The sequence below is a fragment of the Pseudorasbora parva genome, chromosome 19, assembly GCF_024679245.1.
Source record: "Pseudorasbora parva isolate DD20220531a chromosome 19, ASM2467924v1, whole genome shotgun sequence".
NCBI lineage: Eukaryota > Metazoa > Chordata > Actinopteri > Cypriniformes > Gobionidae > Pseudorasbora > Pseudorasbora parva.
In genome coordinates this window covers 24,485,462-24,498,612 of record NC_090190.1, presented here as the reverse complement: position 1 = coordinate 24,498,612, position 13,151 = coordinate 24,485,462, and the positions used below count along the sequence as shown (strand labels likewise).

The 13,151-nt window shown below is 36.7% G+C and overlaps 1 protein-coding gene across 2 annotated transcripts in view; it reads right to left on the bottom strand.

Annotated features, from left to right (window-relative positions):
- Positions 1-11,019, bottom strand: part of ube2e1 (ubiquitin-conjugating enzyme E2E 1) — a 33,296-nt gene extending 22,277 nt beyond the window's left edge. The window contains exons 1-3 of one of the 2 annotated variants that reach the window (XM_067425222.1): positions 10,886-11,019; positions 10,084-10,244; positions 5,380-5,430 (exon numbers count right to left, since the gene is read on the bottom strand). In XM_067425222.1, coding sequence (XP_067281323.1) covers positions 5,380-5,430; positions 10,084-10,238 — 206 coding nt within the window. In that variant the 5' untranslated portion in view covers positions 10,239-10,244; positions 10,886-11,019. Of the gene's footprint in view, positions 1-5,379; positions 5,431-10,083; positions 10,245-10,407; positions 10,591-10,885 lie in introns of those variants that run through there. The other variant, XM_067425223.1, reaches the window with a different exon arrangement.
- Between the last annotated feature and the right edge of the window lie 2,132 nt (positions 11,020-13,151).

The following is a 13,151-nucleotide window of genomic DNA, read 5'->3' as shown; positions in this document are numbered from 1 at the left end:
TACAATATACATAGATTAAAAGCTACTGTATTAAAGGTGCACTATGTAGTATTTTTGCTGTAAAATATCCAAAAACCACTAGGCCAGTGTTATATATTTGTTCAGCTGAGTATTTACAATATCCAAAATGTTTCCAACTATTTTTAAATTGTGAGAAAATTTATATTTTAACCAAGGAGCCGGGACGTCTCGGAGTCGCCTGTCAATTGCGCGATATCTGCGTTACCCTCGGTATCCGGTTTTATTTGGCAGAAGCGCTCGCCTCTTAGCAGTGTGAACAAGTTTCACAGCAGCCGCTGAGCGAACTCACAGAGTAACGTCATAACATAATTTTAAACACACTTAAATGTATCCAATACGATAAACAGAGCTGCGTTACCTCATACTCATGACTGAAATAGCGCCGGCGCCCAGCGACTGTGTCCCGTCCCGTCATAATAAAAGTCCCGCTGCTCACGAGGCGCATGTTGTTCATTTCATTAACAATCTTAGCTTCCAATCTTGGAAATGCTTAGCTTCACAACACTCGGCCCTGCTCCGCTTCATACAACAGTAACGTTAATAACCGCATCCATCAACATGATTTCTGCCCGAGTCCTATTTTCCACCAGCATAATTTTAGAGGTGAACTGTTCCTTTAAGGACAAGTGTTCACTAGGCTGCTGCTGTCAATTTAAGACCTGCTCGTACCTCATATACGGACACACACGTTTTTACTTTCACTTTAGACATAACCGACTGTGTTTATATATGTTAACCTTGTGTGTATTTGACCGTATTAGCGTAGTAAGACTACTTAGTCCAGTAATCACGTGTGTTTGACAGGCTTTTAGTGCACCCACTCAGCGCTTATAAAACAGTGCATATAAACACGCAAATTAAATGATTAACCGTTTAGGCTTTAAAATGTATGCAGATAATGAACTTTTATGATTGTGAATACAGTAAATCCTCGAATATATGCCTGTATTCCATTAGCGGCTGGGTCTCCAACATTGGCCGGTCTCGCTGTCACCGAAGGTAAATAAAGGCCGGTCTCTAATAGCAGCCGGGGCTATTATTAGAACCAACGTTTTTCTCAGGCACAGGCCCGCCCACTATGATGACAGGCCCCCTCTTTTTATTATACAAATATAATATTTGTTAATTAACAGTTGTTTAAATTATTTTAACATAATTACAAAATTATCAAAACATCTCAAATACTGGAATAAAAAAAATAGTTGTTTACAGTTTTTTGGGGTTTTTTTTGCATGATGTTTGATTGACAGCTGTGTTAAGGCGATAGGCTGTCTCATGTATGTGACGCGGCTCGCGTCTGTGACTTCATGAAGTGTGTTTACCTCTTCACTTAGCCTGTAATTTGCAGTTGTGATAGAGAAACAGCAGTGATGCAAAATTCTATAAAAAGGACTTTGACGTGGGAGAAAACCCATCCATCAGGCCGCAAGTAACATTAAGACTTTTCAACTGCACGAGGACGACAGACGCGCAGCGGAACATGAGGAGGACGAAGAGGTAAAATGCTGAACAATAATGAACTTGTTGTAGAGGCTGGCGCGAGTGATGAGAAGTTTACAGGGAGAGATGAAGATGAGGAGGAAACTGAGGAGGACGAGGATTAAACAGAATTGGAGGATTTTTATTTTACTTCAAACCAAAAAAGACAGGAATGGTTAAACTTTGGAGCGGTAAAGTGTCTGTTGCCTTTTGTTATGAATCAATAACCGAATCATCACTGTGTATGGTTAAGTGTTTACAATGCACTTCTGGTACCCTATGTTTGCTACGTATTTGTTACCATATTTCTACACTGGAATTTAGCCTGAATTACCGGTATTTGTTGTTAATGTTCTGTATGCATAACAATGTTATGTTAACTGTACGTTTTCAATAAATGAACCTAGTATTTTATAGGTTGAAATAGATGCAAAATCTCATTTTTATTCATTCTACTGGTAGTTTGATTTGCTCAAATATAAATTGGGGCCTGCCTCTAATTCTGGCCTCCTTCCAATAAAGGCCTGGACCGTGATGCGCTTGAGTAAAATAAAGGCCCGGGCCTATATTGGAGGATTTACGGTAACTATAATTGCCATGAGTATAACTCTCACACCAGGATTTTAAGCGTGGCTAAACACCCCCTAATTTCAGTGCAAATGCTTGCATGTTTGCTCATATCAGCATATAGGTTCATATTTCAAACGGAGAGAACTATAAATAATTAATTAAATGCAAAATCGAACAAACAAAAAAAACGTTATTCATTATACGTTTATTCAAGCGCATATTGAACCGTCAATGCCGTAACGAACGGTTCAATATTATATTGAGAATTGTGGCATCCCCAGTAAGGACATAACTAACTTTATCATCAGATATCAAGTCTATATTTGTCATTCAAAAAGGGTAAACCGAAACAAGGACTGTAGATATACAAACTGTAAACAAAGCGAAGCTTGCTTACCATTTAGAATATCAATCATGCTGATCACTTTCTTCATTCCAGGCAGATCATGCTGTTTGTGAATATTTGCATATTGGAATTATCAGGTAAGATGGGGTACAATTAGTACAGCCTTCTGTCCATGGGCATCACCAGGCCCTTTTTAGTGTGGGCTTCAGCCTCATTGGTCTGCCAACTGCTCGTCAATGTCAAAAGTACTTGAGAAAACCAATCAAATCAGAGTAGACAGGCTTTATGTTCACACAATCCCCCTAACTACCTCACATTTGGGATCTCAGTGATTATAAACCTGCCTACATTCCTGGGTATTATTACGGGATGTACAATATGGTCATGAAGAATAAGATATTCATATTTGCTTTATAAGTAATAATAAACAGCCAATAGCCTAATATGAATGCTAATAAACTACTAGTTAATAGTGAGAATTGGACCCTAAACTAGAGTGTCTTTTTTTTTTTTTTTTTCATACCCTCACTGGGGGTTGAGCCCCCCTAAAATGAAAATCCTAGAATCGCACTTGCTTCTGTCTCTCTTTCATCAAGTTCACTTTTATTCCTGTGAGCTGAATTGTTTGCTACAAACCGAACAGCCAATCAGATAATTCTCTCTCACCGTCAGCCAGGACACGATTCAACATGCCGAATCGGTGGAACTCCCACCATCGTGTGGAACATACAGCAAAAACTAGCCTGTCCAACACTCACCAACGGGCAAATGCCAGCTTAGTGTGTCTTGGTCCTTACTGATAAACCTAGTCTTACGATGGACATATACTGACCTGAGAATTAAGGTCCTTAATAATATTTCTGCAATGATGTTGAGTGTTTTCAGCTGCTCAAAATCAGAACAACCAATGCCTGATAAACACTGAATAAAACACTCTTCTGATCCAATCAGTCAAAATGGGTTTGCCAAAAGACCGGAAACTGTTAGAGATTCAGGTGGATTCATTTGAGTTCACTCATGTGCTGAATTATTTGAAGCGGCTTCGCATACCGAAATAGTAGCTAGAAGAGTACTAGAATGTGTTAGATGTCTCACTTATTAAAACACCTGATTCAACACTTGATATCAGCTTATTAATGTGTTAAATAAAGAGACATCTAAAACTTTCTGGGAGATGGTGGGTCCCAAGAACTGCAGTTGAGGACTCCAGGAGTTAAGAACAAAAAGATTGTTAAATGAGGGTGATGTGGATATTAATCTACAGTCCACTGTAGCAACAATACTGTCCCTTTTAACAATATTGCCAAAATCATATCAATATCACCATACAATTAAGATCTACATTTACAGATTTACATTCTGCTCCTAAGCAACTTGATAAAAGTGATAAGTAATTTGTCAGAGTCAATAAAAGATTAAGGTAATATAATCATACCACACTCTCTGTTATACTGTATTTTCTGGAAAAGGTACTTATATCATAAAAAAAATTTATTACCAATGTGATCCTGCAAAGACACACAAGCACATCAGATCCTGCTGTTCTGGGGGCCCATTTTTCGTATGTGGATTATTTGGTTATCTGGATTTTACTGTCACAGCAACAAGTCTGTAACTCAAACCTGTTCGGGATCAGGCTTATTTCATGTAAACAGGATTAGATTGCATCATTTTAAGCGGAGGTGATACTTTAAGTCTGTCCCAGCCACTATTAATTTAGTCACTCACAAGAGTACTTTACTGAACCAGGGGTAATAATAATTTTAAATAATAATATAATATATTTGAAAATAATGTTATGCATGTCATCATAATACACACAGATGGTTTTATTCATTTAAACGGTGACAGATATTATGGGAGTGGCTTGATCCAGCACAAGAGATGCTGTCTGCTGTGCCATTAGAAAAACATTTTTGATTTTTTTTGAGAAAATTTAATAGTCACGTAACAAATCTACTCCACAGGTAAAATAAAAATATAAAGCCTGAAATAGTGAAATAATTGGGAATTATATAGCAAATCATGCATTTAATTTATATATTATAACTTCTATCGCTTAGCTGTTTCCTTATAAAGTTCCAGAAATTGAAATATGATGTGTCAATGCGTTGATATCTTGCTGCCAGCCAATAGCTGCATTGCTGATCATAGTTTCAAGTATCGATATATTTGCTGTTTTTTTTGAAGAACCAAATTAGCCAGAGTTATCATGATTAAAAGATCTGGTATCTCTCAAATAATTTCTTTATTAAGAGAATTATTAAGCGAGGTACGACAAATGGACCGGCTGATTGTTCAGGAGTTAGACTGGTGTCCGTTCATATACGCCACGCTCTCTAGGTCAAATATGGAACAAACTTTTTTGATATTCTAATTTTAGACAAAACAAAACGTTACACATGATGCTTATCCCTCACTGCTGAGACGGCAACTGCTAAGAAAGGTTTGGAGGTTATCTAGAACATGATACTGCTGCAGTCTTATGTTGCACACTTTGACCTCTATGAATCAGTTGCACAAATGTATTTTGACACACAAATGATGCAAACCACATAAAATTAAAGCACTAGAGGATACACTGCAAAAACTACTACCAAGAGCTAAAGAGTGGTCACACTACCATTGCTTTCCGAGACTTCAATAGGAATCTGTGCGATTTGAAATCTCACGTAAAGGTGAAAAAGTACCCTGAGCAGATTCTGCTCGTGCTCAAGTTGATCATGCAAATTCGCTGCCTTCACCAACAAAAAGATGTTTGTTTGAAAGTGACTGTGTGCTTCATACATAGCTACACTACTGACAATAGACAGCCAATTTTTTGGCCAACATCTTGCTTAAGTGACTGCACCTCCATTGCTGTAAGAAGACTTTTTGTTGTATCTGGTTCTTTAATCAAGCATGATCCAACCATTGATACCCACTAATGCAACCGGATAACATCAAAAAGAGCCTTGCCTTACCTGCAGTTTGGTGGGGGGTCCAACATGATGTCAGCTAGCTCTTTCTGAATCCTGAAAGAAGACATGAAGCACCAATTTAAAGGGGTCATATAACGGTACATGCACTTTCACAAGCTGATTGTATGGAAATGTGTGTTGGCAGTGCCTGTACACAACCATCCTATAATGATAAAAATCCATCAAGTGTGATCTTGTATGTTTTCCCCCGCCTCAAATCGAGCCGTTCGACTTTGTGGTGTCACACGGTCGGACACCCCTCCCACGACTGTTGATTGACAAGCAGCGTGTCATCTCAGACTAGCCCTGAGCAAGCTCAAGCTGTCGTCGTCATAGTCCGCCATTGTATAAAGAGAGGCTGGACTAGAATGCCGTCTAAGCGATTATGGTGTTTTGTTCTTGGGTGTAATAATGAACACAGAAGTCATTTATGATGTTCCTAAATCCGAACCGCTGAAGACGCAGTGACTGAGTTTTGTTTTTGTCGATGCTTTTATGTCTGCGCGAACCGCAAAGCATTTCTCACCAGACTGCTTTATAACCGAGGGTTTTACTGCTCCTGAATAAAGATCTGTACTAGCTCTTCGTGTTCCCGCTGAATCGTTATGACGTTCTTAATATTCATAATCCCACGATAATAATCAAAAACACATTATGGTTATTGTGTTATTACAACCTTTCAAACTGTGTACGCTGGTTTTAAAGTTAATGTGGACGTGGTAACACTAAGCTTAATTATGTAGATGGTTTATAACGGTGTCTGTAACTGTAAAAAAAAAAAATTGTGTTGTAACAGTATTACAATGCATAGTTAACGTGATGCATCACTGACAAATCGACATTAACAGAAAAAAAAAACGCTTTTATTGGCATTAGGTGTAACATCAATCTGTCAATGAACTAACGTACACATCAGTAAACACATAGCATTCGCGCTAACATTACCCTGCCAGTACATAAAGATAGATCAAAGTGACATTACATTAACCAACCATTCAGAAACGTTCTGTTTAGCCTTAAATGTCAAATTTCATTGGACCTGTCATCTTGCCCCAGGTCCGACTCCGGTTCAAATTGATAAAGTTGAACAGATGTCCACAGAGACTCATGTAGTCATTCTTTCACCTCTACTGTTGTCAAGGGCAACGACAATTTATCATTTAAAGCCGTATACACTGAAATGGCTTGGTGAAAAAGAGCTGTTTTTGACCAGGTAAAATGAGTGTTGTCTTACAATACTAATGAGAATTTTTAAATAAAGTACATTACAAAGTTTTCATTTAGATACTTAAGATTCCTATTAACTTATAAATAAGATGATATGAAAAAATGGCATATGACGACCCCTTTAAACAACACTGCCTAAGACGATGTGAAGCCACCTCCAAATCCTGTCTACTAATATGCCTCTGCCTGGTCGGCTTTTGAAGACAGCATAATTGTATCATTGGCTGCCTATGATATCCCAAAATCCTGATGAAAGGATAAAAATGGCATGATGAAAGGGATATAACCACCATTAAAACTAATAAGATTTTACAAATGATCCCCCGTCAATATTTAATATTCTTCATGCTGCTCTGCTGCACTCCTTTATATACCACTCAATAACTAAAAAGTTTTAAAGTCATTTTTTTGCGATACTTAAAACATGAAAAATGTAATTTTAACAGTGATAGTCTAAAGACACTAGTCAGTGTCAAAATTATTGAGATGGCCAATCAAATCAAAGGTGGCAGCTTTACTGTTCACAGAAGCTGTTCAAAGTCAGTGGTATCCAAACTTGGTCCTGCAGGGCCACTGCAGAGTTTAGCTCCGACTTGCCTTAACACACCTGCGTGGCAGTTTCTAGTATGCCTAGCAAGACCTAGGCTGTGTCCAAACTCTCTTGAGTAGGCACGTATTTTGAATATATACTATATAGTGTGAATCCATGTAGTATGAATGCAATCTGTATGTGCTACATTCTCCATGCTGTCATTATCATGTGACCTACCAGCGTCCGTTGTGTCGCTTCACTGCCATTTACAAATGGTGAATGGAGGAATTCACCTGATGGAGTTTTGGTTCCTTGCCACCGTCATCTCTGGCTTGCTCAATTAGGGACAATAAATATTAAACTAGATTACTGATCTGCCCGTGTTGACACTATGATAATTGAACTGAGCTGGATGACATCACTGTTCTCTCCAGAGCGACTGTACAGCCGAATCAAATTCTGTTGCATTATTTTCCCGTTTAACACTGTGAAGCTGCTTTGAAACAATCAGCATTGTAAAAAGCGCTGTATAAATAAAGGTGACTTGACTATCCCGTCAAAAGTCCTATTCCGTGGCCTCATGAGAGTAAAATGTCCATCGTATGCACACTTCAGAATCTCGCTGAAAGTAGACCTAAGAAGCTTCTGTGAATCCAGACATATTTTTTGTCACATACTGCTTTTTATATATATATATATATATATATATAAAAACTATATATATATATTATATATAGGGTACTATGTAAGTAGTATGCGATTTCGGATGAAGCCCTTGATTAGCTGGTTCAGGTGTGTTTAATGGGGTTGAAGCTAAACTCCTCAGGACAGTGGACTTCCAGAAGCAGAATTAGACATTAGGGCTGAGCGATTAATTGCAATTACGATAATATCGCGATATGATTAAACACAATTTTGACAGCAAAGGCTGCGATTCCAGTCTGGTCACGTGACACGTGAGCAAAAAGCAGTCTACAGAAGAATCATCAACTTGGCACATTATGCCTACTGGCCTGCAGGAAAGAACAGTGTGTGTTTAATCTATCTAATATTGTGCTGGTCATACTATACAACAGGGCTGGGAGAAAATAGCCTCTCTCCAAAGATTCTGGATCAATTCTGAGCTTAGATTTTAATAGCACATGCGCAATGGCACTGTGCGTGTTTTAGAAACACCCGGACTTGCAAGGAGACACCCTCTCCTTGTAATACCTATGTCATACCCATGTCATTATACACATTGGTGTCCTGGTATTTCACAAAAACAGGCACACACACACACCACTCAAACCATAAAATAATCTTTCATAACGTTTGGAAAGGTTAAAGTGAATCACAATGGCATTTGCGGGCTTCATTGCATCAAGATCTGTGCTGTGAGAAACTTTGTGTGATGTTGCACTTACAGTGTTTCTCGCCTGCCAGTATTTTCCTTATAAATGCTCTACGAAGGCTTCATTTATGTCGTTTGTAATGCAGTGGTTATATATTAAAATAGCAAACTCACTGAAAGAAGGCCTTCAGTTTTAAATGCTCGTGCCACGCTTTATGAAGAGCACCCGTGAATGTGGCTATGCGCATCTCAATATGCTTTTATGACGCATTATTAATGTAAACACAGTCAGTGATGTCTTAATGGATTAAACAGAGGGTAAACCACATATATTTCAAAATAGATCTGTTTATTACTTGTAATATGTTTTTTGTTCCTCTTTATTATTTACTAGCGTTTATGTTTTGAAGCAATATTAGTGTATATATTTAAATGCTTAACATGTAATTATTTAAATTACATTTTTATAATTATTTTAAAAAGTACTTAGGCTATAATAATAAAAAAATATATTTTAAGTTTTATTAATACGATTAATTCATACGAAGAATTGTTTTGGAATCGGATTGTGAGGTGCCTAAAGATTCCCACATTACTATCTTTGTTGAATAATACAGAAGATAAAGAGCTTAAAAATAATTTAAAAAAAAAAGCATATTAAATCGGTATACCAATATTGGTGTGTAAAAATAAAATAAACAATTATTTATTATTTTCCCAATTCGTTCAGCCCTTTTAAGTGATTTATGTAGTTCATACATGAACGTGACCAGACAAGAAACATTACTGGAGCCATTTTCAACATATTAGGCTTCTAATACAATTGAAGTGTTAAAGGGATCATTCACCCAAAAATGAAAATTAGCCCATAATTTACTCACCCTCAAGCCATCCTAGGTGTTTTCAACTGAAGAAGAAAGTGTAACACCTATCACATTTCAAAACACCTAGGCTACATCTGACGTCATCGTCGCACCAGGTAAGTTTAATACGGAAGGCGGTCCACCAGAAGCTAGATATTTTACTTTATAACACGTTAAATATAGATATTTTTCTCTTCAGAAGGGTTTTATTAACCTCCTGGGGACAATTACTTTTATAATGGACGAATACACATTTTTGGGCTTCAAATTCTGGCCTGACATTCACAGCCGTTGTAATGCTTGGAAGAGCCAGGACATTTTTTAATACAAATCTGACTTTGAATTCGTCTTAAATAAGAAAGCCATATAGGCTATATGGTTTGAGGGTGAGTAAATCATGAGGTATTTTTGGGGGTGAAGTGTGAACTATCCCTTTTATATGATTATTAGTATATCAAATATATTTATAGCAAACTCAAATGGATTATTTTATAATATATACAGGACCATTACACCAACACTTAATTTTGCAACTTCTGTTTTCATTTCTATGTTTAAAAATCATCTCCGTAGCTATGGAGTATTTGCTTATCTTTAAGGCTCGCTTAAATTCAATCTAAAATATTTGACACGGTGCTCATGTAAATGGAATTATGTCTGAATCAATATTCTTGTGCAAAAAACTCATATAGGAGCGGTCTTGAGTTTGGGACACGGCCCAGTTCTGTCCTACGCTCATGGTGTCTCCTCACCTCTTGGCACTGGTGGAGAGGAGTTTAGAGGTCTTGCTCATGTTGGCTTTGTTGTCTTTCTTTTTCCCAGGTGTGTCCTTCTCCTGCTGCTGATGGGTGGAGGAAGATGAAGAAGAGGATGAACTAGAGCTGGCTCGCGAGTCCTCATCCGACATCCCGATCTAAAAGAGAGAGACACTTCAATGAGAAAAAAGATGTAAAACACCGTGTGAATGTAACCGCGCATCTACGCAAAGCTGTAACGACGTTTCGCTGTAACGATGCAATGAGGTGTAACAATGTATGAATGTAACCATGAATCAAGTGTTTCGACGCGGGTTTGACCTTTAACTCCAGATCAACAACACGGCGCGATCCTGCGTGTGATTACTCCTCGTTTCATCCCAAAAATAACAGTAAAACCACCTCTCAACGGTCAGACCAGACGTTAATCCGTCGCTTGTGTTTGTATTTGATGATCCACTCAAATGTAACGCTGAATCTGGTCGAACCGAATCCGTACACAAGGGATCAATGACACGAGATTAAACTGAAGGAAGTCGAGCACAAACACGCATCGACGTCGAGTTCACCAAACTCCAACTTTACCCCGTCCCACAAATCCGGTGAATATGGTAAAAACACAGTAAATGCGTCGTCATAACTATAGGATCGTAGTTGTCTGCTCAATCTTCATTTAACATCGATGGATAATTGTTTCTGACCCTTACTATACATACGAGAATAAAGGCATTCTAACGCACAAACGGTTTAAACATAATAGAAATATAAAGAATATTGTAAGGTTTAAAGGGTTGTGTACCTCTCTTTGTGTCGGTGTGTGTCCGTGGACGCGCGTGTCTCTTAGAGCGGAAGTGCTGCTGCTGCTGCAGACACACACACGCACGCACACACACACGCACACAGAGAGAGAGAGGGCGAGAGAGAGACAGAGAGAAAGAGAGATAGAAAGACGGCGTTAACAAACGACTCTGAAACACTTTATATTTGCACAAAACGCTCATTTGAAAAATTATACTGTCAATAAACAGTTAGGACTGCATGGTGTAACGTTTGGCTATAAAACACAATCTTTTCATACGATTTATGCACATCACACCTCAACTATTTGCCTAATTTTTGGTTGTTGTTGTTTCAATTGTTTTTTTTACGTGTGTTCCCTGGAAAGTAGCCTATATTGTATTTTTAATGGTAGGCCTAGTATTATATTATTATTATTATTCAATTAGGCTATTTATGTACAGTAGAAGTATGCTTTTATGTAAATTAGCTACATTTTATAAAGTAATATTAAATAAACGCGTATAGACTATTGCAATAACATGCAATACTTAAGCTAATTAATAATATTTAAAGATATAAAGATGAAAATAATGCTTGATGAATAAAAAAAAGGCTAACTGAAATGTACATGCACAAAAAAAAATATCTCTGCACACAGCTTCATAACAAATAGGATATGTATGTATGCCATAATCTTATTACAAACTAATCAATTCCCAGTCTTGGCTGAGAATAGACTGAACGGAACCAAAACTATTAAAGTTACAGATGCCATATAAAAGACATTGTGATGACATCTGTCTGGACAGAGTAAACTTCAAGTTGTTTATAGCCTACATGGCAGAACATAATATTAATTTCAAGCAGGTGAAATGCTTATAGAAATTGTAGTATTTTACATACATTTTAAACTACTTGATTGACCACTTTAGGACAAAAGAAGACTCATAAATGCAGACTTTTTGCCTTGCTGTATGCCTATAGTTTTTTTCAAGTGTTTTTTTTTTTTTTTAAAAGATGATTTATTATGATATATTATATTAGTGTTTCTGTCATTTACAGAACAACAATTACATAAAGTAAGTTGCACACAAGCATGGGGACTTTTGTATTTGTGTAGAGTTTTGGAAAGTAACTTCCAATTAAACAAATCAATTTGATTAATTACTTTTTCCATAAAGTAATCTGTTCTCCAGTTTTCTTTAGGATATCTGTTATAGTGGATTGTATTTTTGATAATTTCCCCAAAACAGGCCAAGTAAGAGGCTCTCAACTGTTTCTGCTTCAGGATAAATATTTTATATTACATTAAGGGACTGTTCAACATAATAATAATAATAATAATAATAACTTTATTTTATATAGCGCTTTTAAAAGTAAATTCTCAGAGCACTTCACATTTGTAAAACCAAGACAGATAAAACAGGGATGGTAAACACAATATATATATATATATATATATAAAAAAAAAAAAAAAAAAATAATAATAATAATAATTAAAAATAAATAAAATAATAATATAATAATTAAAAATAAAAAAAATAAAAAATCCAAGACATACCAAACTCATAAAATACATCTCTTAACAAACCACAGGAAATCCCCTTTCACCCAAATGCTTCCTTAAAATAATACGTTTTGAGTAACGATTTAAACATATTCAAGGATGGTGCATTTCACAACATGTACAGTATCACACTTGTTTATCATTAAACAGTAAACAAAAATATCCTTAAAATCACAGCATACGTTATTATGATATTACCAATAATGGCACAGTCCCAATGATTTGTAAATGTATTAAAATGACAGAGGATAAACATAAAAATGGACAACTTTGGTTTTGTCTCTTGAATATGGATGGTTTCATGCTCTCAGCAGCCAAAAAATCAGCATACAAAACACATCGTGACTGAACAAAACCGATTTATCGTGGCTGTCACTGCCAGTGAAGCTGTAAAGTGAAAAAAACTAAAACATTTTTTCCATAGTTTGCCTGGACACATGGCGTGTGACATCAATAAAAGATATAGGAAGTGATTTACTTCCCTTTTAAAAGATGATGGGGCTGTTTATTTAGCCTAATTATGTTTTATTATTTGCTTTTGCCATTGTTCACGACCATCAGAACAGACTCATTTTTGGTCTTTTGAGAATTGCTTATTTAGGACCTTGTAACTTAATGTGTGGAAACACCTCTCTGGTGTTATAAGACGAGATGAGGGTCATCGTGATGTAATACTGGTAGAGTAAAATTTGGAGAAGTTCCTTCCTTTTTCCAGGCA